This window comes from Impatiens glandulifera, chromosome 1 (assembly GCF_907164915.1).
Source record: "Impatiens glandulifera chromosome 1, dImpGla2.1, whole genome shotgun sequence".
Lineage (NCBI taxonomy): Eukaryota > Viridiplantae > Streptophyta > Magnoliopsida > Ericales > Balsaminaceae > Impatiens > Impatiens glandulifera.
Window position 1 is genome coordinate 15372599 of NC_061862.1, and position 26721 is coordinate 15399319.

At 32.7% G+C, this 26721-nt stretch overlaps 3 protein-coding genes, 1 long non-coding RNA gene and 1 other non-coding gene across 5 annotated transcripts; 3 read left to right on the forward strand and 2 right to left on the reverse strand.

Annotated features, from left to right (window-relative positions):
• The first annotated feature begins 499 nt into the window (after nt 1-499).
• Nucleotides 500-12721, forward strand: LOC124919706 (DNA mismatch repair protein MSH1, mitochondrial). Its single transcript, XM_047460025.1, has 22 exons — nt 500-670; nt 799-937; nt 1020-1117; nt 1403-1478; nt 1589-1708; nt 2952-2999; nt 3630-3694; nt 4115-4200; nt 4281-4445; nt 4970-5079; nt 5165-5270; nt 5396-5471; nt 6328-6386; nt 7111-7178; nt 7411-7584; nt 8278-8484; nt 9092-9348; nt 9449-9592; nt 9813-9870; nt 10539-10838; nt 11422-12111; nt 12252-12721. The coding sequence occupies exons 1-22, from the start codon at nt 555-557 to the stop codon at nt 12489-12491; spliced, it is 3402 nt and encodes a 1133-aa protein (XP_047315981.1). The 5' UTR covers nt 500-554; the 3' UTR covers nt 12492-12721.
• LOC124919707 lies at nt 10434-11540 on the reverse strand. The gene is made up of 2 exons (XR_007097590.1): nt 11415-11540; nt 10434-10812 (listed from the first exon to the last, which is right to left on the reverse strand). It is a non-coding gene; the product is annotated as an uncharacterized LOC124919707 (long non-coding RNA).
• Nucleotides 12722-13199: 478 nt separating the features above from the next.
• Nucleotides 13200-13281, forward strand: TRNAS-AGA. Its single transcript has one exon. It is a non-coding gene; the product is annotated as a tRNA-Ser (tRNA).
• A 2352-nt stretch (nt 13282-15633) lies between these two features.
• Nucleotides 15634-17312, forward strand: LOC124920132 (ammonium transporter 1 member 1-like). The gene has a single exon (XM_047460549.1). The coding sequence runs from the start codon at nt 15656-15658 to the stop codon at nt 17159-17161; it is 1506 nt and encodes a 501-aa protein (XP_047316505.1). The 5' UTR covers nt 15634-15655; the 3' UTR covers nt 17162-17312.
• A 7862-nt stretch (nt 17313-25174) lies between these two features.
• Nucleotides 25175-25792, reverse strand: LOC124919012 (uncharacterized mitochondrial protein AtMg00810-like). Its single transcript, XM_047459115.1, has one exon. It carries the CDS (start codon nt 25790-25792, stop codon nt 25175-25177), a length of 618 nt encoding a protein of 205 aa, XP_047315071.1.
• Between the last annotated feature and the right edge of the window lie 929 nt (nt 25793-26721).

The following is a 26721-nucleotide window of genomic DNA, read 5'->3' on the forward strand; positions in this document are numbered from 1 at the left end:
GTTAGGCTCAAAAATTGTCTTTCATAATAATTTTTTAATTCATGACTATCTTTTTTAGCACAAAAAATGATTAAATTAATAAATTTGAACCTTTTTTTTTTCAATAAATAGTTATTAAAATTGATATTTCAATTGAACACTTGTTTTTTTTATTATCATTATTAATATTTTAATAGAAATTTGAAAATTTTTTGATTGATTTGTTTAGCTCATCATCTTAGTGATTAGTAAAAAATAAAAATAAAAAAATTCTTGGAAAGTGTGGCTTTTAGAATGATTGGTTCAGTTTTTACTTCAATTTGATTAATTCCCGCAAGTTAAACACATAGTCCGAAAACACACTTAATCGATTAAGGGTTAAGTAGGCGAATAAAACTTGTACGAATCGAACCAGAACGGAGTATTGAGTTATGTCTTTCAAATCGGCAAAGAACCCTTTGTGGCCTTTGCACTTCTTCTTCTTCGTTTATGGCGGGAAGAAACATACGCAGTTAGCTTTACTATAATAGTAGTATATTCCGAAAATCCCTAGAAATCCATTTATTACTACAACCATGCGCTGGCTCGCGGCGAAGACAGTCGTCGTTTTGGCCCCTCGCTGGCGCTCTCTTTCTATTCTTCTCCATTCTCCTATCCACCGCCACCTCTTCTCTCCGTCTCCTCTCTCACGGTACTTCCTTCCCCCCCTTCTCACTCCCCTGTAATTTTATTCACCTCATATACATTTTCATCTTCCTTATTGTACTGAACTAGATGCTCAATCTTATTTGTTTCCGCCTTTTTAACGTTTTGATGCAGAAACAGACAGTCCCAGCAGCTCCATTGCTTCAAGGTAAGAAAAGTTTTTAATGGAAAAGCAAAGATACTCAAGAAAAACAGAGGATTTAAGGATTCCCTTGACGAAAAAGATCAGTATCATATCATTTGGTGGAAGGAGGTGATGCTACTAACAATTTGCATTTCATAGTTACAAGTTATGTGATAAATGAGCTTACTTTCCTTTTAATCTCTTAATGCAGAGGTTGGAGTTGTGTAGAAAACCTTCAACCATACATCTGATTACAAAGCTTATGTACACTAATTTATTGGGTGTTGACGCCAACCTAAAGAATGGAACGTGAGTTCTAGTTTTTTTTTTCAAATCTGTTCTGGGAGCTTAGTTTATGTGTGCTTTCATATTGTCGACTCACTTTGTTAGCTGAACCTATAAACTGATACTGACAAGAGATTCTTAACTTGCATATCTAGAGTATTTCACACTTGAAAATCTTATTTGTGGTTTAAGACTATAGTGGGTTGTTCTTGTCAAATAGTGGAAGTCCTCAGTGTGCACTTCTCTTTGGAAGGCAGTGATAGATTTCTCTCGACTTCCCATGACAAAGGTAATTGTCGTCTTCTGCAGTCTTAAAGAAGGAACACTTAACTGGGAAATATTGCAGCTTAAATCCAAGTTTCCACGCGAAGTTCTTCTGTGTAGGGTATGTTGTCTTCAATAGTTTAAAATTTTGGTTTGGTTCCTTTCTTTTCTTAGTTCTTTCTTACGTGAATGATGAGAAACAGCCAACTCCCATCTCTTTATATACTTTAGGTTGGAGAATTTTATGAAGCCATTGGAATTGATGCTTGTATTCTTGTGGAATATGCTGGTTTGAATCCTTTTGGTGGTCTGCGTTCAGACAGTATTCCAAGAGCTGGCTGCCCTGTAGTGGTATATAACTGAAATTTTGATACTTAGTGTTGATAACTTCTTGTTGTTTGTAACTCAATTTGTAGTATTATATATCCGGACTGATTTACTTCTTGTTTGACATCTTTAATGTGATGAACAAACATGCGTGTATTATAAGAAAATTCTCAGAAGATTTATTAGTGATTTAGAAAAACATGCTGAATGATTGATTCTGTAGAGTTGAAACAAGTACTGTACATATTTTTTTTTGTCTTTTGCATTGATGGTGAAGTATATCCACCTGATCTGGCACAACATACATTATGGTCAAGTATCTAAATAATCTACGCATCAAGTAATTAATAATTGGGGTCTTTGGTAGTTTCGTGATGTTGGTTGGTGATTTCCCCTCTCTCCCTGATGTTGTCGTCATTCAGTCTTGATCCTTAGAGTAACCAAGCTGGTCAGCCAGGCTAACTCTTTTCCCAAGTCCCAAAAAGGGAACGAAGTAAATGAACCTTAAGCATTGTTTTATTATACTTTCTCTAAACACAATTCCACATTCTCTTTCTGATTCCAGAAGATTCTTATTCCTTTTAAGCAGCACTTTTAAATATAAATATTCTTATTTAAGAAACTGTGGAATTATTTTTACAATGTGGCCATACTTTGAGATGGAAACCAGCAATGCTTTTAGGAGCCTTGTGCCAGTTTTAATGGTTATTTCTCAATAATTGTCTCAAAAATCTTAATACCTTTCAAACTCTCTTTAATTACTTTTATATTTTATTTAAACTCTCTTTATTTTCTACTCCATAAGAATGGAATAAATTTCAAATAGTCTGCGAACTTGTGCTACAGGCTCAAAGTATCATTGGCTCGATTCATCCATTAAATGTTGAATTGAATTAGTTTGAGCACCAAATTTTTTCAATTGACTCAAATTATCTATTTTGTTAAAATAATTTATAATTTGTTAAATATTTTTTAGATTTACTAATGGTCTTCCTAAGTCAAGAAGAAGGCAAAGATGTCAAATAATGATTTAGATAAGGTGAATGATGCAACTGAAGTAACATACCATTAATATAATTGATGACATAATTAATGATGCAAAAATGGGCGATTTTATCTAATGGATGGGTTTATTGAGTCAATTTCAAGTTGAGTGGGTGATTTGAGACATTTGTACTAGCTTGATTGGATATTTGAGCTTTTTCCATAAGAAAAACTGTATGCATAACATTTTCTCCTCCCTTAATTTTTTTTTCTCGTTTTGCAGAATCTCAGGCAGACTTTGGATGATCTGACTCTCAATGGGTTTTCAGTTGTAAGTATGCTGTCTTTTAATGCACTACTACAGTATTCATTTGAAGTTAAACAAGTTGTTGTTCCCCTAATGTAATTAGGTTCTCTAAGATTTGTCTACCTGCGAGTCTGTGGCATCCTATGCTTATAGATTACCCTTACCACATATAAGGGCTAACTCCTAAGACACCCAATTAGTCAAAAGCCCCTAAACCTTCCTACCATATAAAAGAGAAAAAACAATAAAGATGAAAACTTTAGTCCTCCAAGCTGTTTCCATTTTTATTGGATCATTGCCACCAATCACTATCTTCCTTACCTGAATATCCAACAAAATATTTGTGATGTTCTTACAACTCATGTATAAGTAAGTCTGTAATGTGATTATTTGAGATGTTCTTACAACTTATGTATAAGATAGTCAGTTGTAATGATTAATTATGTGATTATTTTTCTACTTGACATTACATCGTGTAGAATCGCACGATACACTTTATAGTTATAGTATCTATTTATTTGTCTTGTTAAGTAAGGCCTCATTGCTTTACTGCTCACTGTACTAAATAGCCTGTATTTTATTTATGTGTAAAATTGTTGAAGTATTTTTCCTCTTCGTTACAAGTTCTATTGTAAGAAATATTTGTTTATGTAGTGTATAGTGGAAGAAGTTCAAGTTCCAACTCAAGCTCGTACCCGCAAGGATCGTTTTATATCGGGGTAATTGGAGAAGCTTCCTACGCATACTTGAGAGTTGATTTTGAAGTTTTTTATTTCATTGTAATTATTTTATATATATATATATATATATATATATTCATATATTTCATTGTATTTAAGGTGTTAGAATGAATAAAGTTGTTTTTCTTATGCTGCCTTAAGTTATATTGCAATAGAACAAATGGTATTTTTATACAAGTCTACCCTGAAATTGACGATTCAGTAACTTAAATCTTATATCATTTAAAGAGTACATCAAACAAAGTTATGAGCATTTAAGCTAGTATTAACAGTTCCTGATCTACAATCTGAGTGGTTTCTTGAAATCTGCTCCTAGATTCAGTAATTATGGACGTATAAGGTTAAAAATTGTGTTTGTTTTATTCTTTTGCATTGTTTGTTATTTCTTTTGTGTTATAGGCATGCTCATCCAGGTAGCCCTTATGTATTTGGACTGGTTGGGGTTGATCATGATTTGGAGTTTCCAGAACCAATGCCTGTAATTGGTATAAAGCCTCTTATATTTATCAAATATTGATTAAGGTGAAGCTAATTTCTACAATTGATCTCTCTCTGATATATCTAGGTATTTCTCGCTCAGCAAAGGGATATTGCATTGTTTCATTACTAGAGACCATGAAAACTTATTGCATAGAAGATGGCCTCACAGAAGAGGCTCTAGTTACCAAGCTTCGTACTCGCCATTGTCACCATTTGTTTCTTCATACATCATTGAAGCACAACTCCTCGGGTAAGCTCATATTCTTCCATTCTTTTGGTATTTTTTTTGAAGTTTAATTCAGTTAATCCTTGTATTTTTTTCTTAAATAGAAAAGCCTATATTAATATTATTGTTGCAAACTGCCACTTAAATTTATATCAGCGACAATGCAAAGGAGGAAAAAGAAAAAAAAGGAGGGAGTGAATAAACATGAAAGAACAGAAAAACAACCAAATGAAAAATACATTGACCTAATGTTTAAAAATCAGCAGCACAAGTTGCTGCTCACCCTTATGTGTGAATCAATGGAGGATTAGGTGTAATGAAGGGGATAAACTTTGAGTTATTCCCGCATGCTAAGTTGTGGGAACTCTTGCCTTTGCCAATTTCAATCTTCTGCTTGCCACTTAGTGTTATCAAATTGTGTAGGATATGCTTGATATGTGAAATATGGTATGTAGCAACATTTTGGGTTGTGTAAGGTTTCTTCTATGACTGTCTGATAAATTGCTTGTTTATGTATATGGGAATAATTTACTAGCAACTTTTAACAGGGACATTTCGTTGGAGTGAGTTTGGTGAAGGAGGATTATTATGGGGTGAGTGTCGTCCAAGAAATTTTGAATGGTTTGATGGTGATCCTGTGAATGAGCTTTTGATTAAGGTTTGAAAATTTTATCTATTGCTATATTATGCTTCTACCTATTTTGCACTTCTATTCTGTACAATGTAACCTGGTTAAATATCAGGTCAAGGAACTTTATGGACTTGATGATAAGGTTCTATTCAGGGATGTAACAGTAACTTCTAAAGATAGGCCTCAGCCTTTGTACCTAGGAACAGCCACGCAGATTGGTTAGTTCTCAATTTCGGACTTTCAAGAACTTATTCAACAATGTCAATAAATACTCTGCATATCAACAGATTGTTGTCTTTCTTTTTCTTTCAACAATGCAATATATACTCTGCATATCATGCAGGTGCTATACCAACTGAAGGAATCCCTTGTTTGTTAAAGGTTCTACTTCCACCAAATTGTACCCGGCTCCCTGTTAGGTAGTAATTTTTTTGTGAATACTGCATTTTATTCCTGATCCTATCGCAAGGACAGTATGGACTGTCGCTTGTTTATGGCTTATCAGTCAGATTGACTGAAAGAACGTATTTTTTTTTTATGTTTCAATTTGTAGTTTTCAGATATCTGTTCTGCTCAAACATATTAGGCTGACTTGACAAGTTCATATATGCTGAAAAGCCGACAGTAAACTGTTAAATAAATGCCTGGTCATGATAGGATTTGCAATCTCTTAATACTTGTATCAATGTAAGACTTAGGACAAAGACTAGAATGCTTTGTTGCTATTGAATAAACTTCTCCAATTTGAGATCTATTAGATGTTTTAATTGAATTGGAAAGTGATGAAATTGACTTCATATGAAGGTGCTCCTTTCATGATTTTTAAATTGAATGAATTTGGAGGTCATCAAGTTAGTCATTTAGTGTTTAAAAGAAAGTCTGACCATTGAGCCCGAAATGCATCAGCTAGAGTCATCTATACACAAGGGGAAGAGAGTATATTCTTCAAGCTTCACCAACCTATACTTAGCGTTTCATAAGAATAAGATGCCACCTAAAACATGTATGACTAACCATGTCATTAGGAAAAATAAATGGTTCTTAATTTATCTACTGCTCATTTTGTGTAATTTTGGGTTGCATATCATTATCTATTTGTTGCAGTATTGACAGAGTTCTCTTTATCTTCGTTGTATACATTTGTTTCAGTTTTGAGTTGATTTACCCTTTCAGAAACTCAATGATTAGTCTTCTTAAAAAAGAATAACTCAATGATTAGTACTAGACTACATTTCATCCAGATGCTAGGAATGAACTTTACTTGTTTTTTCTCAGGTACATTAACGATCTTATTTTGAATCCTCCTGCTTATATAGTTGCTTCCAAGATTCAAGGTTAGTCACATTATACCCATTTCAAGCTTGGGAGTGGGACAAGATACTAATATCGTACTATTTTTCTTCCTTGGAATGTCATAAGATCTTTGTTGGGAAATATACTTTTCGTGTACTATCCACATGTCGATTTCTTTTTTTCATTTGATAGAATCTAAGCTATCCATCTTTTCCTTTTAGGTAATTTTCTTAGTATTAACTCTTATGGCAGCATTTATGTTTAATATAGTATGATGAGTCTTTGTATTCCTAGTTCCAGACCTACTCCGTGAACATACTGCTTTGCACTTCAATAGAAATTGCTATTATCAATGACATTTTGTGTAGCTCACAGTTGCCATAGTCTTTAATTCCTGTTCACAACATCAAGATATATTCAACCTTGATTATGTTGGTTTTTGTGTCATGATTTTTGGATAATGGACGTCATCCTAGTTTGCAAGATCTTACAAAAACCTATCACACTGTAGAGTGCATCACAAGAATAAGAAGGATCTAGTTTCTTTGATTTAAAAAATCACATTTTTTTTAGTTTTCTTTTGCAAAAGATAATTCTATTATTTATGTAGAAAATAATGAGAACAACAAGAGGCTACTCTCAACACACATTTTTTGAAATTGGCATATGCTAATAGACAAACAATGCTTAATTTTTACTGTTGCCTCTTTACATTTTCTAAAACTTGAAATTCCTTGCAACTAATTATCTGTTCTCTTTTGGCAGAAATATGTAAACTTATGAGCAATGTGAAATGTTCCATCCCTGAGTTTACTTGTGTTTCATCAGCTAAGGTTCGTTCATTTTTTTCTTCTGCAACAGCTTTTAATAACACATGTTATAGGCTCTTAGTCTTAGTTCCAAAATTTATATTTTCCGAATTTCAGAGGTTGATTTTTTTTCCTTGTATTTATTTTATGTCAACATGGGCCAATTACTTTGATTCTGTCATACCTTGGATTTCTTTTCATTTTCATTGAACTACTCATGATACATAACGGGTCCATGACGGTGGCAATTTTGCAGCTTGTGAAGCTACTAGAATTGAAGGAGGCTAATCATATTGAATTTTGCAAAATCAAAAATGTACTTGATGAGATATTACAGATGTACACAAATGCTGAGCTCAGAGAGATACTGGAGTTATTAATGGACCCTACTTGGGTGGCTACTGGGTTAAAAATTGACTTTGAGAATTTGGTAAACATGCTTTATATATTTACCTTTTTATTTTTATTCTGAGCATATGGATGTCTTTTGTTACAAGTTCATGAAATGAATGATAAACTAAGAGAGAGTGATACATCATTGACTTGTAGATATAGAGTTCCAGCATCACTTGTATTTGTGCACTATCCGTTTCATTGAGATTAATACCAAACTTTACTGAATTTGATGCTAGAATCTACAAATCTGATAAACTTATCTTTTCAATCATTTGGTTCGTAGATACGTTGATCTGTTCCACTTTTTATGTGTGTCGCTACTATCTGCAGTCTTTTCTTTTCAACTATTTTTTTTGGTTTAGTGTGGTAGTCATAAAAATTGAGGGATGATCTTGTTTGATTATGATCAAGAAGCATTAAATGAGCTTATCAGATCATCTCACCTAAAACCCTAATCAATTAATTGATGAGTCCAATAATTCTATCAGGCAAACCTGCTTGCACATGCATAGTACTGATGTACTTTTGAGAGATGAACTGATAGACGATAATATTATCCTTTTTTTGGACTTTGGAGGCACAATTAGGCCTGGTGAGGAGTGAGGACCAATGACAAGATCTGAAACCAGACCAAACAATTATTCAACCTAACAAAGCTACTCTTATTAACTTCCCTATTTGTTTTGTATTTCCTTTTGCTCCTGATATATTGTTCTTTCTGCTTTAGATAAATGATTGTAGATGGGCTTCATCAAGAATCGGTGAGATGATCCTTACAGATGGTGAATGTGATCAAAAGACAAGCTCCTATTCTGGTATCCCACGTGAATTTTTTGAAGATATGGATTCAGGATGGAAAGGCCGCGTAAAAAGGATATATATGGAAGAAGAATATGCTGAAGTGGAGAAGGCAGCTGAGGCATTAGCATCTGCTGTAAGTCTATAGGAGTAATCTTAACCTAGACATTCTAATGGGATATATTTCAAAGAATGGAGTATTTTTTTCATACTTTTATTTTGAAGATTCTTTTTTTTCACACTTTCTCTTAACTGGCAAACTTCTGTCAAAATGACAACCTCGCAAAACATGGAGTAAGATTCTGGTATTGAATATGAAGTTTACTTTCACATCCGGGAAAGGTTCATTTGGAGAAACTACAAGAATCACATAATCTGTCTTATATTTCAACTATTGCAATGAGAATCTATTAAACTGATATTTCTCTGGCCCATTTTTTTTATGGATTTACTCATCTTTGTATTAGGATTGTAAATAGTAGTATATAGTTAATGACATACTTGTAAAAAAATGTAGATGATGAAAGTATAGAAAATGTGTAGAGAATGCATATAAATACCCTTAATTGATATCTTGTATCAGCTGTTATGAGATGAATTGAGAAGTTACTGTATGTTTCCTCCTCTCCTTCCTATCTTTATTCTCTCCTATGATTTCAACTAGTTCCTTTATCTCTACTCCAATTTCCTCTTCTAACTAGTTATGGAATTGGGTTGTAACATTTCACTTTATTTTTTTCTAGGTTAGTGAAGATTTCATTCCAATTTTATCTCGTATACAAGCCACTACAGCCCCATTGGGGGGTCCAAAGGGAGAGATATTGTATGCTCGAGAACATGAATCTGTTTGGTTTAAGGGAAAACGTTTTATCCCAGGTGTATGGGCTGGCACGCCTGGAGAAGAACAAATTAAGCAGCTGAGACCTGCTCTAGATTCAAAGGGAAGAAAAGTTGGAGAGGAATGGTTTACCACTGTTAAAGTTGATGCTGCAATTATGAGGTACATTAACTATATAGAGTTGATGGAAATTATGGGAGTTCCTATTTGTTGATACATTTTCTTGTCAACTGTCAAATACCTTCTGATGTCCCAATATTAGGTATCATGAAGCAGGGGCTAAGGCAAAGAGAATTGTCTTGGAATTGTTGAGAGCACTTTCTGCTGAATTACAGGACAAGATTCATGTCCTTGTCTTTGCTTCCATGTTGCTTGTCATTGCAAAGGCATTATTTGCTCACGTGAGGTTAGTTCCTTCCCTCATTTCATATTCCCTCCTTTGCCACAGAAAAGAAGAAGAAAATAGTGTGTTGCAGGCTCCGTCTTGGACAATATTTTTGAATCTGTTGAAACTAAAATTCAAAAAGGTCCCTTTTGCATGCTACAGATGCAACTCAACATGATAAATTAGTCATATAGCAATGGCGTTATGCAACTTTAAGATATTCAGAACTTATTCTTTGCAGTGAAGGTAGAAGAAGGAAATGGGTTTTCCCTACCCTTGCGCAATTTCATCAATCAAAGGTATTATTTTCCCCTGCAGTATTCCAATATAACTACTGCATCTTTTCATTCTTAATCATGATTGTTGCTTTAAATAACCTCAATATCCGAGCCCTTTATTAAGTACCAGACTGGATTATCAGGCATTAGATTTGATGCCTTTATATCCTGACATAACAAAATGTCAATCTACCATTTATCTCATGTACATTGTATCAGAAAGTGATGATTTTAGAATAACTATGCTTCTTACCAATCTAGAATTCTAGGGTTTAGAGAAAATTCAGATGAGGGGAGAATGTCTTAGGAAAGGCTTCACAATAAGCCACAACTAACTGTAGAGTAGAGCAAGAACTCACTCAATCGATTCTTCATTTTCAGGTAAAAGGGAAGCCAGTGTCACGTATTAGAGGGCTTTCAGTCTTTCTTTACCCATGACATGAGTCTCTTTTATTGTCTTTATCTGACTAAACCAATTTAACATATGCTCAAATTGATCTGATCTAGGTTATAATTTGAACACACTAGATGAGGTTAGTAAATAGTGATAAGGTTAGAATGGTAATTAGTGTTAGTAGCATAAGTTAGAGAATTGTAATAGCATATAAATAGTAGAGGATGGTTGGACTATCATAATTTCTTTCATCATACAGGTGTAAAAAAAGTTTAACATGATTTGTTACATGCAGGATATAGAACCATTAGATGCTGCCAACAGAATGGAAATTACTGGTTTATCACCATATTGGTTTGATGTTGCTCAAGGCAGTGCTGTTCAGAATACTATAGAGATGCAATCCCTATTTATTTTAACAGGACCCAATGGTGGCGGAAAATCAAGTTTGCTACGATCCATTTGTGCAGCAGCAATACTTGGAATATGTGGTTTGATGGTGCCTGCTGAATCAGCCTTCATTCCCCATTTTGACTCTGTTATGCTGCATATGAAATCTTATGATAGCCCTGCAGATGGAAAAAGTTCATTTCAGGTGATTGTATTTCTTTTGAAGCAATCTGTTAAAGTTCATACTCTAGGATTTAAACAATCCAAGAAAAGAGATGAGAAGCTGAAAGAAATCGAGACAAGAAGCATAGAACCTTTATTAATTTTATTCCATAATCCAAACGATAACATAAGCCTCCTATATATAATAGGGAAATTCTAACTAATAGATAACTATAATACTAATAATAATTATCCGAACCAAATAAATAACAATAATTAAATATAATGAACCTAATATTATAAATTTGTTGGCAATGTTGTTGTGGCATTTTGCAACCCTAGTCTCCATTTTTTTTCTTCAAAGAAGACCTTTTATTTTTTTGTAATTTCCATGAAGAGGTTTGATAATTATATTGGATAATTCATATATTAGGCTTCTTAAAAGTAATAACCTTTTGTAATAGATAAGCATGGATAGTACTTGTAATTGATCATCTAGAAATCATAAGCCATTGATTTACCTTGATGCATGGAAAACTCTACAGAAGGTCATTTGGTGTGTAGTTCCAGTTACATGTTTATATCGTGTTATAATTTAATTGTTTAATGCATAAATAACCTGTCAGATTGAAATGTCCGAGGTCCGTTCCGTAATAACCGGAGCCACATCGAGAAGCCTAGTGCTTGTGGATGAAATCTGTAGAGGAACCGAAGTAGCGAAAGGAACATGCATTGCAGGCAGCATTATAGAGGCATTAGATCAAATAGGTTGCCTTGGCATTGTATCAACACACTTGCATGGAATCTTCGATCTACCCCTTAGCACAAAGAATGTTGTACATAAATCGATGTCCACTCAGTATGTAAATGGTCAGACAAAACCAACCTGGAAACTGGTAGATGGAATTTGCCGAGAGAGCCTTGCGTTTGAAACGGCACTTAGGGAAGGAATCCCGGAGGCACTTATCCAACGGGCAGAAGAGCTGTATTCTTCAGTTCATGCAAAACATAAGGTTGTCAGAAGAAAAGTACCAGTTGAGGAAGAAATTGCTCAACTTGAAATTATTGGTAAGGAAGATATAAATCAGAAAACTTCTTTAAGAGACGGCATGGAGATCTTGTTCAAGAAAGTTGAGAATGCAGTCACCAAAATTTGTCAAAAGAAGCTGATGGAAATCTGGAAAAGAGATCCATCTGAACCGGCTGAAGTGAATTGTACTATGGTTTCTGCTAGGGAACAGCCACCTCCTTCGACTATAGGTGCTTCAAGCGTTTATGTTATGTTCGGTCTTGACAAGAAACTATATGTTGGAGAGGTACTTCTTCTTGCCTTCCATATTCTTGGTTCTAAATTGAGTTTAACATAGATTTCTACTGGCTGATTAAACATTTAAATTTCGGCACTAATTAAAATCAATCATCTGAATGTTTGTTTTTTATTGGTTTATATTGACAGACTGATGATCTTGAGGGCAGGATTCGGTCTCATCGATCAAAGGACTCTACGCAGAAGAAGGCTTGTTTCCTTTACTTCTTAGTCCCTGGGAAGAGCACAGCTTGTCAACTGGAAACTCTTCTAATAAACCAGCTCCCAAACTATGGTTTCCATCTTACTAACATTGCTGATGGTAAGCACCGCAATTTCGGCACCACCACCAATGCATCTCTAGAAGAAAGCTTAGCCCTTGGCAGATGACGTTATGGACCGACAGATGACAATCGAACTCTAGATCTGTGTGGCTGCAGCAAATTTTGGTCCTTTCTATAAGCTGCTGCTGCTGTTTCTCACCTCACATTTGTGCTATATATGTCAAAACACAACATATATTATTGTATTCTTGTAGGAGGAATCTTAATTAAGGTTGGTCGGTTGGTGTAGTTTGCAATTGACTCGTGAAAGGTGTGTGTTACTTACTTTTAGACACAGGCCACATTCTTTTGAGAAAAAAACAAAACAGTCTAATAGCTTGTTTTCAAATGTGGCCATTTTAATGTCTAATATTAGGCATTTTATGTTATATGTGGCTAAACTTACATTTTACATCAAGAATTAGGAATAGGATTGGTTTAATTTGATTATTTGAATTAATAAATATATTTTGGTTTAATTTAATAAATGTAACAATAAATAAAATTTGATTGAACAACCTATAAAGATAGTTAAAATATTGAATAACTACACTGTATATTCAACAATGGTTTGCATTTTCTTATTTTAGTTTCTATTTCCCACTTACATAATTGTTTTAATCAGATTATATATACAACCATTTACTCCAACCACTTGAATGATGGTGATTTGTATGATCAAGAAATGCTTATAAAAAGTTTTTAACATGATTTGAGTTTTGCCATATATTTAGTACATAGGACAAATTAATTGAGAATTAAGTTTTTAACAAAAGTGGTCGTGCCGGAGTGGTTATCGGGCATGACTAGAAATCATGTGGGCTTTGCCCGCGCAGGTTCGAATCCTGCCGACCACGGAATTTTTTTTTTTTACAACACTCAAACAACCTTAAAACTCATGATTACACCTTATCTCCCACTTAGTGTGTAATGGACAAACATTATTAGAGATAATTATGAGACTTTTAACTGAAATTACATTTGACATAACTCAAAATTTAAAGTTTGTCTAATACACTTGGCCTTAGTGGGTTGGAAATTTTGGGTTTAGAAATAATTAGGAGACTTTGAAAATGAAAGAGTTTTAATTTGTCTAATACACCTGGCCTTAGTTAGGGTTTTAGAGATAATTTTGAGACTTTTGAAAATGAAAGAGTTTAACTGAAATTACATTTGACAAAACTCAATATGGGTGGAAATTTTGGGTTAAAGGTATAATTTAGAAGTAGTCTGTTATAGTTGTGGTCCACAACTTGTGGATGATTTTATACATTCATTTCATTAGTGTCATCGGATGAGACAAGCTAGGCAGCCTTATGTCCGTTCCTTGGTAGTGACTCTTAGAATCGGTGCCCTAATCTAAAATTAAAAAAAAAAATTATTCTTATATTTATTTTAGCAGTTATATTTTGTATTTTATTAAATAAATATAATAATTTTGTATGTTTTTTTAATAAAAATAACATTAATTTCATTAGTATATATCAAATGGCCTTCGGATACAAGCTAGGCAGCCTTTTGCCCAGTAGCCACTTGAGAATTGAGTGCCCTAATCTAAAACAAAAAAAAAAAATGTTATTCTTATATTTAATTTAGTAGTTATATTTTGTATTTTATTAAATAAATATAATAAGTTTGTATTATTTTTAATAAAAATAATATAGTTTAGTGGGTTACATGTAATTAGGGATATTCAATATCTGGTTAGAATTGAATATCCAACCCTACTGAATTTGAATTTTATTTTCGATTTTTGAATCAAATTTTAAACAAATTCAAATTTAAATACGGTTTTCAATTTTATTTTCGAGTTGAGTTTAACTCGAAAATAAAATCGAATTTATTTTTTATTATTTATCATAATTATATATTTTATTACATATAATTAAATAGTTAAATACATTTTATTATATAATATATTTACAAAATCAAATTCGATTCGAACAAAAAAATCTAATTCGATTCGGTTTGGTTTTGTTAAAATTTATATGAATACAGTTCGATTTTTGAATTGATTAAAAAAAATAAAATTTGATGAACTTGAACCGAGAAATTTGAACAACCTAAAACCGAACGAATAAACATCCCTAGATGTTATGTTTAACATATTAACCTATAGATCAAATCTTGTTGGTTATATTATTTTATATTTTTTTAAATTTGGGTGCCCTTTTGAGTTTGGGTCTAGGTTGCCGCCTAGCCAGGGTCGGCCTTGTGTTAAGTCCAGCAAACCGTCGGATTAGGGCAATTCACTCCCCGAGACTTTAATTAAAAAAACTAAGATAATTGGTTAAATTTATTATATATTTAAACATGTAACAAAGTAATTAAATATAAAAATTAAGAATTTTATAGAATTATAAGTTCAAATCTCATTGAAACCAATTTTTTTATAAAATAATAATAATAATAATTTCACATATTTTCAACCGCACTGGGCAGCCCAAAATCCGGATTGACTCAACACTCAACTGACCTTACCTAAGGACAACTCTATCTATTTCTTGATATCTTAAAAAACAATTAAAAAAAATACTATACTAAGATTTGAACTTAATACCCAAATTAAATTATGTTATATTTAATATAAAATTATTAATATATTTAATATAAAAAACATATATAACAATGTTAAAAATTAATAAGAAAAATTATTTTTTTTCAAACTCAAACTTCGAAACCAACCCTAAACTGTACAAGAGGACTTTATTTTTATATTTATTTTTTCTAAAAAGTAATTCAACTATAAAATTATTTAATTCATTAATTAAAATATTAATATAATATTTCTTTATAATTTTATTATTAAAATTTTAATAAAATATATATTCTTTTAAATATCAAACCTAAATTTGAACTAATAAAAATCATAAATAATCAAATCAATGTAGAAAAATGAATCAGTCATTATATGGTCAATGGTGGAACAAATGATTTTCCTTTTTCCAACAAGACGCGCACCCAACAATAATAATGAATTTATTATTCTCATTAGTCAAAATACTATTAATATTTAAATAATATAAAATTTAAAATTTTGAAAATAAAACTGAAAGCTCCCAATTATATAGGTCATATTTATCTTGTTTATATGTTATATATTTAATAAGTCACATTAAATAAATAGAGAAATTTGGTGGAATCTCTCTCTTTCCTTGGCTAATAAATAGGATCCAAAACAGTTTTTATTTCATCAAAAGTATATTCTCTCTCACTAGTTACAGTCCGATCATGGCGTCTTCATCTTCTTCAACCTGCTCAGCAGACCTAGCCACATACTTCGGCTCAAACACAACCGACCCATCTCTCGCCGCCGCCTACATCTGTAACCGTCTAGATTCCTTCTCAAATCGTTTCACCGACACAGCTTACGCCGTCGATTCAACCTACCTTCTCTTCTCCGCATACCTAGTTTTCTCAATGCAACTAGGGTTTGCCATGCTTTGCGCCGGTTCAGTCAGAGCAAAGAACACAATGAACATAATGCTCACCAACGTTCTCGACGCCGCCGCCGGCGGTCTATTCTATTACTTATTCGGTTTCGCCTTCGCTTTTGGAAACCCATCAAACGAATTCATCGGTTTTCATAACTTCGCCCTAAATTCAATCCCATCTCAACAATTTGATTACAGCTATTTTTTATATCAATGGGCTTTTGCTATCGCCGCCGCCGGAATTACAAGTGGATCTATTGCTGAAAGAACTCAGTTTGTTGCTTATTTGATTTACTCATCGTTCTTAACCGGATTCGTTTATCCTGTTGTTTCTCATTGGTTTTGGTCTAGCAATGGTTGGGCGTCTGCTTCGAAAACCGATAACTTACTGTTCGGGTCGGGTGTGATCGATTTCGCCGGGTCGGGTGTAGTCCATATGGTCGGAGGAATCGCGGGTTTATATGGGGCACTAATCGAAGGGCCGAGGATCGGTCGGTTCGATCACACCGGCCGATCCGTGGCCCTCCGAGGACACAGCGCGTCGTTAGTTGTCCTCGGGACTTTTCTTCTTTGGTTCGGTTGGTACGGGTTTAACCCGGGTTCGTTTACGAAAATCCTGGTTAATTACGAAACGGATATAACCCATCGTTATTATGGGCAATGGAGTGCTGTGGGTAGAACCGCAGTGACAACAACCCTAGCCGGATCCACTGCTGCATTAACTACACTATTTGGTAAACGGTTACTTTCGGGTCATTGGAATGTAACCGACGTATGTAACGGGTTACTGGGCGGGTTTGCGGCGATTACGGCCGGGTGTTCGGTGGTTGAACCGTGGGCAGCTATTATATGTGGGTTTGTGGCTTCATTAGTTTTAATTGGTTGTAATAAATTGGCGGAGCGGTTTAAGTATGATGACCCGCTTGAAGCGGCCCAACTTCACGGCGGGTGTGGGACGTGGGGTGTTTTGTTTACGGCGTTGTTTGCGAGTGAGAAGTATGTTAACGAAGTTTATAAACCGGGTCGGCCATATGGATTGTTTATGGGTGGCGGGTGGAGATTGTTGGGTGCCCATTTAATTCAGATATTGGTTATATTCGGGTGGGTTAGTGTTACGATGGGTCCGCTTTTCTGGATTCTCAATAAGTTGGATCTTCTTCGGATCTCGCCGGAAGATGAGATGGCGGGTATGGATCGGACTAGGCATGGTGGGTTGGCTTATGCGTATAAGGATGACGAAGATGATGAACCGCACGGTTTAGGGATTCAATTGGCTAAAAATGGACCGGCCGGTTCAGTTTAGGGTTCTTCTTCTCTTCTTCTAATATAATTAATATTATTGGTAAATCCGAAATTCATCCTTCTAATTATCTTTATGTTTTTTTTTTTTTTGCTGAACTTAATATATAGAAGACCCTAGTTATATTATGTTAATATTCTATTATGGTTTATTAATTAGAAGACTTATTTATTATAAACCTTAATTTAGTGATTATATTTTTATATTATATATATATATATATATATATATATATATATATATATATATATATTAACCTTATAACTTCAATTTCAGTTTTTATTCGAGCAATATACCACCACTATGAGTGATGTTATACATTTTCACTACTTATTATATAAAGTAATTTTACTATCTTAAATAAAAAACAATGCATTCCTTAATAATGAAAAATGAAAATAATAGGGATATGAATGGTGTACAACCACTCATATTTTGAAAACATAACTTTGAGGATAGTTTGAAGCTTTGACTGTTAAAAAAATTGTAGTTAAGAAAAAACTAATAGAAAATAGGGAATACGAGAAACTCAAATTTTTTTTAACTATATTAATATTAAAAGCAAATGTGTATATATATTAAGGTTTAACGTGACTTTTCACATTCACATTGTCATGACAACCATTGTAATAAATACCCTATTTATTTTGTTTTTATGACCCTCTCCTTCAAGTAGATTTTTTATAATATTCTCAATATTATTTCTCTATCATGAGTTATTATTTTTCATTTTTCATTTTTATTTAATCATTCTTCATCTTTAATTTGTTTTTAACTTCTCCTCACTATAATACTATCAAATTGTTATTTTTTTTCAATATCTATTAGGTAAATAATTGAATATGTTATCTCTTTTTTATCTTCTTCAATATCTTTAAATTTATTATTATTATTATTATTTTTAAACCAACCATTTTATAGGTATTTAGTAGGATAATAGGAACCCATTAAAGATCCATTATCCAAAGAATTGAGAATAGTAAATTGTAAATTGGGTTAAAAAATATGTAGGGACCCATTTTTTATTCCTACCTAAATATGTTATCTCATAACATTGTGACATATTTGACTTTCTCTTCCTCTTGTTTAATAATTATTTATTCTAACTTTTTTTTTGTTATTAGCTTTATAGATTATTATTATTTATCTGAGTGTAGCTTTTTAGATCAAATTCAATGATACACAAGTAACACACTAATTTTGACATGTGCATTAGGCTTTTATTTTATTATAGTTTTATTTTAGTCAATTTTTAAAGAACGGCTGATAATAATTTGAATTTTAAAAGAGTGAATTGTGATTTTTTTGTAATAATTATTGTAAATGGTTATATATATATATATGTGCGTGTGTTTTAAAATAAAAATAAAATATATAGGATGAAGTTACATGAAGGGGACACACACTAGCTATATGGAAGAAAAACTACTTTTTTTTTTTTGTTCTTTCTAATGTGGAGAGTGATTATGATTTGATATAGAAATATATTCAAATCACCTGGCTAAAACTTTGACTCATTCCATATAATTAATTAATAAATTAAATTACCTTTTAATAATAATGGATTTTTTTTAGATTCCATAGACACGTCTTTCACTTCTATTTAAAATATTTAAGTGAAATATACAACATATTTGATTTTTTTTTACTATTATTTATACAATTTATGAATAGCATATACAAATGAAAAAAAAGTTAACCCTTGAATATATAAGCGTGGATGAGCATCCACATTGTGTGAAGAAAGTTGTATTTTTATTAAAAGGTGAGCCTAGATTAGCTTCCCACTTTGTGTGAAGAAAGAGACATTTTTCTTAACTTCATTTATTAAAGTTATATTTTTTATTTGGAAAATTAAGTCCACTAATAAAAAGAAGGCTCAATAATTATATATATATATATATATATATATATATATATATATATATATATATATATATATATATATATATATATATATATATATATATATATATATATATATATATATATATTAAGTTTTATTTTATTATATACATACAACATTTTAAAATAAAAAAATAGTTAAACGTCATTTTATAAAGTACCCAAAATGGGAGAAATAGTCAATTATCCAAACTAAACAAACCCTAATTTAAATTAAAAAAATCAAACGATCTTAGAGTATCTAATTAGAAATAAACAAAAACAGAGATTATAAAATAAAAATAGATAACTAAAGCATACAAATTCTACTACTTAACATTTTTTTCAATTTAGCCAAAAACATTTCATATGCTTTCGGATCCCAATCTGATGCTTTCGCAGTTCAACCACTTTGTCTAATCACTTATTCGACTTTAGGCTTCATTATTAGTGATTGAACGGTTTCATTTAATGATGATTGTTTGTGAGCATTGATCTCATTTTATTAGATTATTTTCGTTTTAGAGGAGATAACACTAATCTGATAAAATAAATTTTGTTTCAGTATTTTAGCAATTTCACATTTACATGCACATTTTTTTTGCTTTATTTTTGTCTAATTTTCTTCGGTCTATTTTTATAGTTTCCTCTTCACTTTCCTCCACTGCATTCTTATCACTTCTTTTCTCTGATTTTTCTTTACTATTATTCCCTGATTCTTTTCGCATTTCATCCTCTGATTTTTCTTCTTCTTTCTCCGATTCTTCATCTTTCATTTCCTTCGATTCCTCATCATTCCTATCTTCTGCATCTCCATCTTTAACTTCCTCATTTTGATTTTATGATTACTCAGTTTCAGCTTTCTCATTCTACTCCTGAACCTTTAGTTTTTCCTGTTGTTCTTCAATTGCTTTTGCACATTTATTACTAGAATATTCAAAAGTATTGCAGAACGCACATCTGTTTGGCCTCCATTCATATGTAATATTCATGTTCATGGGTTTGTCTCTTATGTCAACTACTGTCATCTTTGCTGGTAAAATGCTTCTAGGATGCACTTCAATGCTTTTCCTAGCATAGGTATAAAACTATACACTTTAATGCTTATCCTAGCATATACAATGGTTTTCCCAAGAGACTAGCGAGATGGTTAAGTGCTTCTACATTATACATATGAGTTGGAATGTTCCTTAGTTTGAACAAATTTGGGTTATTTCCTTCGGTTTGCTAAGTAGGTTCATACATTCAAACCATTTTTCCAACTTCTTACAGTTTGACCCAACATATGTGTGTCCCAACTTCAGAATATTTTCCAGATTTGTTCTCTACTTAAATTTCAAGAAATATACATTTTTCAGTCCCATAGGCTCTCATTGCTTTAGCAAAGCATCCTTAGTGACTAAAAAAGATACACGATTCATATCTATGTAGTTCCCAACTACATTTTTCCATTATTTAATGCAGTTTTCCTCCATTTCAGCATGTAATTTAACTCAAAAGGGGATATAAGAATATCAACTTTTGGTTTAAAATCTCTTAAGTAAGTTTTGCCTTCATATTTCTCTTGATTTTCAGTTTTCTGTCCTGCATTTTTCTTCTAGACTTTACTAACTTTCTAGCTGGAATTATTTATGATAGTACAAGTCTTAGTTTTTCGGCACTTCATAAGCTCTCTCATTGTTTCCACAGACCAATTAACTATCTTCTTGTATTCCTCCTATTTTAGTAAGTTCAAATTATGAAAATAGTGAATATTAAGTTGAACAATAGTTTGCTGAGTTTTTTTCTTAACTATGTACAATCTCTCATTTCTTTGTTTAGAACAGTAATTTCGTCATTTGATTCTTGAGTCCGTAGAGATTTGTCATTTCGTTGTATCCAACCATTCATATTCCATTCTTTTTGATTTTAGACTTTAAACTTTCAGTTTCATTCTGCATTTTTTCTCAATCTTCTGAGAGCTCTATTTCTGCATTTTCGCTTTCTCGAAGCTCTATTTCTATTCTATTTCATTTATCATTTTCTTGCTTGAATTGATTTCCACAAAGTCATGCACTTCTTTTTTCCTTATTCATATTTTTTCTCCCCATCTTAGTAGAAGAACTAAATAATACAAGAAATCAAGAATGCAAACAACTCAACCAAACCAAATTACTTATAATCGAGAATAATCTACAACTAGGAATGACCGTAGACCAGCGAACTAGTGACCCTATTTTACAACTCAACGATTGAAATTAATCGATGACCGAGAACAACTCTATAACGATTGTATATTACCACAACTCAACGACCGACCGATAGAGATAATCGACGACCTAGCGACCGAGAAAATCAATGACCGAGCGACCGATAGGATCGACGACTGTGAGCGTTTTCCGACCTTTATTTCGCGACACAAACAATTCACGATCCAAGCGACCTATTCTCAAACAACCCTAGTGACCATATTTCCGATTTCCCGACCCAAGATTCGCAACACAAGTAAACAATTTCCAAACGAACGTGCCAACATGCCGATCATGCCAACTATCGTGACTCCGACCACGTTTCATGTAACCTACGACCAAAAAATCAAACAACTGAATTTCACGCGACCGTGCCGACTGTGCCAAACGTGCTAAACGTGTTGACCATGCTGAACGTACTAGATATGCCAGTCGATTGTGATTCCAGTGGCGGGTTGATCTTTTGAGTTATTATTATTGTTGAGTATAAGAATGTGCACGTTCTTGGGGGAAATTTTAGGATTTCGTCGCCGGAAGTTTACGCCGAAAAATTCACGCCAAAAAATTCTAGAGCTTTTCTAGGTCATTTTCAAATAACCATGTTTGATTTAGGTTATTGAAAATTCAATATATACATACTTCAATTGATTAAAAATCTAATAATCTATTGTCATCAAAAATAATTTAAATTTAAGTGAAAGATAATAATAATAATTTTGATGACCACGACAGGTTAGTTTCTATAAATTAAAAGAAAAAAAATCATATTATATTGTATTAATTAATTAAGAACTCAGTTCTTAAATATTGAGTGTGGTGATTTTAAGAATATATATATATATATATATATATATATATATATATATATATTCTAATAAAAACATTTTAAATTATTATATATATTGATAAAATTTAAATAAAAAATTTAATATTTTGATTAATAAATTAAGTGACTTATTAATGAAAAACTATGAAATGAAATTTAATTATGGTTAAATTTTTATTAAAAAAATCAAACTATATAGCCGGGAGAAAATGAACTTACTATCTTAGTGGTGAGTTGATCAAAACTATCATTTAATAAGTACATACGTTATTTTTTATTAATTAGAAATCACACAAACTTAACTTTTTTTTATTAATTAGAAATCACACAAACTTACTAGTCTTAATTTTTTTTTCTTTTCTAAAATGGCTTAACTTAACTTTCGTGATAAAATAGGCAATTATCTCCTAGTTCAACTCGAGCCTTATTCTTATTATCGTCTTTGATCAGAAGGTGAAAGCTCCGAAGTTCGAATCTAAACAGGATGATATAATTTCTCAAGTTTCCTTCAAGAAGATAACGAGGAAAATAAATTTATCGAAATGAAAATGGACTGTCTAGAAGTTGGTCTCCATTTCAACTGATTGATATGGATTCCTTCTAGTTTGTGATGAAAAATGATAACAACAACGATGTAGAACTCACCCACGATGATCACGACAAGGCAAAAGATATTGAAGTGTTCCTTGCCATTGGGTCGGGTTTTAGCTTCCGGGTAAGTAAACGGGTCAGGTTTTTTTTATGAAATGGGTTAGGGTATAAATATATTTTTTTGGTATTTTTCTCTTAACACGGTAATGTTGAGAGAGAGTGAACAAATTTAATATTTTTTTGTTCATTCTTTGTTCTTTGACGGATCTAGAGAGAGGTTGAAAGAGTTTTTTATTGTGGAATATTACAATCATTCCTAATGTAATCACTTCTTTCATTTGAGAGCAATGTTTGATTTATAAGAAGATATATAGTCTTGTTATTGCAAAACCCAACTGTGGTATTAAAGTAGTATTGATTGGTTACTTATTTTAACATTGGAGCAGAGTGCTTTGCTGGTTATCCGATAAAATTCAAAGGGAGATCAACTGGTTTCTTTGCTGGGGTTTTCGTTAGTTGTTAAGATAATAATGATGACGAAATTCAGATCTGATATGGTGAGTCTGAATGGTACAAACTACCGACAATGAAAACTAATGATTAGTGATCTATTAATTTCAGATGATTTGAATGAAGCAAATAAAAATGAGGGTGTTAGAATTTAGAGTGTAAAAGAGGTTGATTGGAAAAAGACAGATAGAAAGGCGTATAACTTTATTTATTCATGGGTTAGTGTAAATGTTTTGCACCATGTTGAGAACCAGACTACGACGTATGGTGTGGAGCAAACTTGAAGCTCTCTACGATGGGAGGTCAACAGGGAATAAAACAGCACTAGTATGAAAGCTGGTGAATTTGAAGTACATTTATAAAAATTAATTGTTGAGCACTTGAATGAATTTCAAAATATTTTTAATTAGCTTAATAGTATGAAGATAAACTTTGATGATGAGATGCAAACACTTTTAGTCCTTGGATCTTTGCCTATAAGTTGGGAGACACTTATTATTACTCAGCAACTCAACACCAAATGGTAAAGTCAACATGTAATTTGTCACCAGTTCCTTACCTGTTGAGGATAATCGAAAGGGAGATAACCCTCTAAATATGATATGTTGGTGACTGGTAGAGGAAGATCAAAGGATAATAGAAGTGGTTCGAGTAGGGGAAAGTCTAGAAGTAAGTCTAGAGCTCCGAAGAAGGATTGTGCTTGCAATTACTGTGGCAAAATTTTTCATTGGAAAAACGAATGTTGGAAATTTAAAAATGATAAAGAAAATGGTACAGTGAAGCCCAAAGAAAAGAAAGAACATAATGCAGATATATCTACTTATGATTCAGATGGTGAATTGACATATGCTTCTAAATGTCAAGACTCATGTCTTAGCATGTCTTCAAATGAAACATCATGATATTGACACAGGTTCCTCATTCCATATTACTCCACACAAAGGTTACTTCCAGTCCTACAAAGTTGGTGATTATGGTGAGGTTCGCATAGATAACAGTGGTGTGTCAAAGATAGTTGGTCTTGGTGATATTAGAATTGAGACAAACATGGTTGTTTCCTGATTTTAAGAGATGTAAGACATGTTCCTGACTTAAGAATGAATTTGATTTCCGTAGGGTAAATTCGATGATGGAGGCTACCATAATATTTTCAGTGGTGGAGCATAGAAGCTAAGCAATGGTTCATTGGTTGTTGCACGAGGTAAGAAATGACGTTCCTTATACAAGACAAATTTGAAAATTGTCTATGATGTAGCATATTTTTTTGTGAGCATTGCTTGAAGGGTAAGAAGAACATAATCTCCTTCATTAAGTTGAAAGTAGAACTGAAAAAGAATGTTCTTGAGTTGGTCCATACATATGTTTGTGGTCATATGAAGATTAAATCCATAGGTGGTGCTTCTTATTTTGTAACCTTTATAGAAGATGTTGATGAAATAAAGATAGAATATAGGGTTTCTAATTAACAAGCATATAATAAACTGAATGTGAGGAAAGAGTTTATATAGTTAGTGATTATAATAGACTAAAATACCCTTAAATATTAATAGACTAAAATACCCTTAATTGCTAATAAAGATAATAAAAATAATATATCTAACATCCCCTCTCAAACTCACGATGCAACATCAATAAGCATTGATAGTTTGTCAGTCAGAAAACGAAATCGCGAAGTCGAGTGTACTTTTGTAAATATATCAGCAATCTGTAAGGAGAAAGGAACGAATGGAAAAATGATGGTGTGAGTGTATAGATAATGATGAGTGACATGACAATCAATCTCGATATGTTTGGTTCGCTCATGAAAGACAGAATTCCTTACAATCTGAATAACACTCTAATTATCGCAATGTAGTGAAGTAACTGAGAAAGAGAAATACCCATATTAGTAAGTAACCGGCGTAACCAAACAATTTCTCAGGTTGTCAAGGCCATGGCACGATACTCAGTTTCTATAAAAGACTGAGAGATGACATCTTATTTCTTGCTCTTCCGCGAAATAAGCGAATCACCGAGGAAAATACAATATCTAATGGTCGACTTGCGGTTTATAGAATCACCAGCCCACTCTGCATTAGAGTAGGCGCGCAACTCTAATGAAGATGTGATAGGAAACATGAGACTATGAAATTGAGTGCCCCGAAGATACTTGAGAATACGAAGAACAACAGCCCAATGAACTCTAGTAGGGGCAATAACAAACTGATTAACCACATGAACTACAAGCGCAATGTCTGGGCGAGTTATAGTAAGATAAATCAAGCTGCCAACAACGATACGATAAAGACAAGAATCCTCCAAAGGAGTGCCATCGGACATAAAATATTTAGCATTGGTCTCAAGGGGTGTATCAACAATTCGATTGTCGGTTAGTCGAGCACGCTCAAACAAATCAGCAATATACTTAGATTGAGATAAGAGATAACCTTTTGGAGAATAAGCTACTTTAATTCCTAAAAAATAACATAGCATGCCCAAATCTTTTATAACGAATGAATGTGCCAACTCAGACTTCAATGATTTAATACCATCATGATCATCACTTGTAATAATCATATCACCAACATACAAGGATAGAAGAATACGTCCTGTCATTGTATGCTTGACAAATAAAGTTGAATCATGGTGACTAGGAAGAAAGCCAAGCGAAGTGATCACCATAGAGAATTTTTCAAATCAAACACATGGTGCTTGTTTGAGACCATAAAGAACTTTGCGAAGCTTGCAAACTTCACCAAGCTGATGAAGAACACTTGGGGGAGGCATCATATAAACCTCTTCATGAAGGTCACCATTCAAAAAAATATTCTTCACATCCATTTGAGAGATTTTTCATTGACAAACCGAAGAAACAACAATCAAAGTGCGATCAATCGTCATTTTCGCAATAGGAGCAAATGTTTCCTTATAATACCTGCCATATTTTTGAGAATACCCTTTAACAACAAGTTGAGCCTTGTATTGCTCAATGGAACCATCTGGTTTTATTTTAATCTTGTAGACCCAACGAGAGTTAATGACATGTTTTCTAGATGGAATTGAAACTAAATCCCATGTATGAGTCTGATGTAAAGTAGTAAGTTCCTCAGCCATAGAAGCCTGCCAAAGGGGATCATGAACTGTCTCTATATAGGATGAAGACTCAAAAAAGCGATGAACAAAAGTGACTAAAGAAGCAAATGAAGTAAAATAAGAGGAATACTTAAAATCGGGAAGTTTAGTAGACTTACAAATATGAGTGGAGTGACGAGGAGGATCAACAATCTCATCCAACAATTGGGTGGTCGTAGGAGTAGGGACATGGGATGTGGATGTATCGTGAACCAAAATATCAGATAGATCTTTATCGGGCTCAATGTCAAAGGGATCAATACAAACTAAATTTGGTTGGGTCATATGATTTGAACTAGCAGGAATAAAGAAGAATGAAATGTACTCTAAAAATACAACATGACATGAGACATACAATTTTTGACTAACTAGATCAAAACAATGATATCCATTTTGACCAAGACCATAACCTA

What these genes read in the sequence shown, in the direction of transcription:
- LOC124919706 (XM_047460025.1), top strand. Translation starts at nt 555, where the DNA reads ATGCGCTGGCTCGCGGCGAAGACAGTCGTCGTTTTGGCCCCTCGCTGG. An exon ending in AGGAACAGCCACGCAGATTG is followed by an intron (nt 5,271 to 5,395) that starts GTTAGTTCTCAA and finishes CATATCATGCAG; the next exon opens with GTGCTATACCAACTGAAGGA. An exon ending in AAATTGACTTTGAGAATTTG is followed by an intron (nt 7,585 to 8,277) that starts GTAAACATGCTT and finishes TTTCTGCTTTAG; the next exon opens with ATAAATGATTGTAGATGGGC.
- LOC124920132 (XM_047460549.1), top strand. Translation starts at nt 15,656, where the DNA reads ATGGCGTCTTCATCTTCTTCAACCTGCTCAGCAGACCTAGCCACATAC.
- LOC124919012 (XM_047459115.1), bottom strand. Translation starts at nt 25,792, where the DNA reads ATGACAGGACGTATTCTTCTATCCTTGTATGTTGGTGATATGATTATT.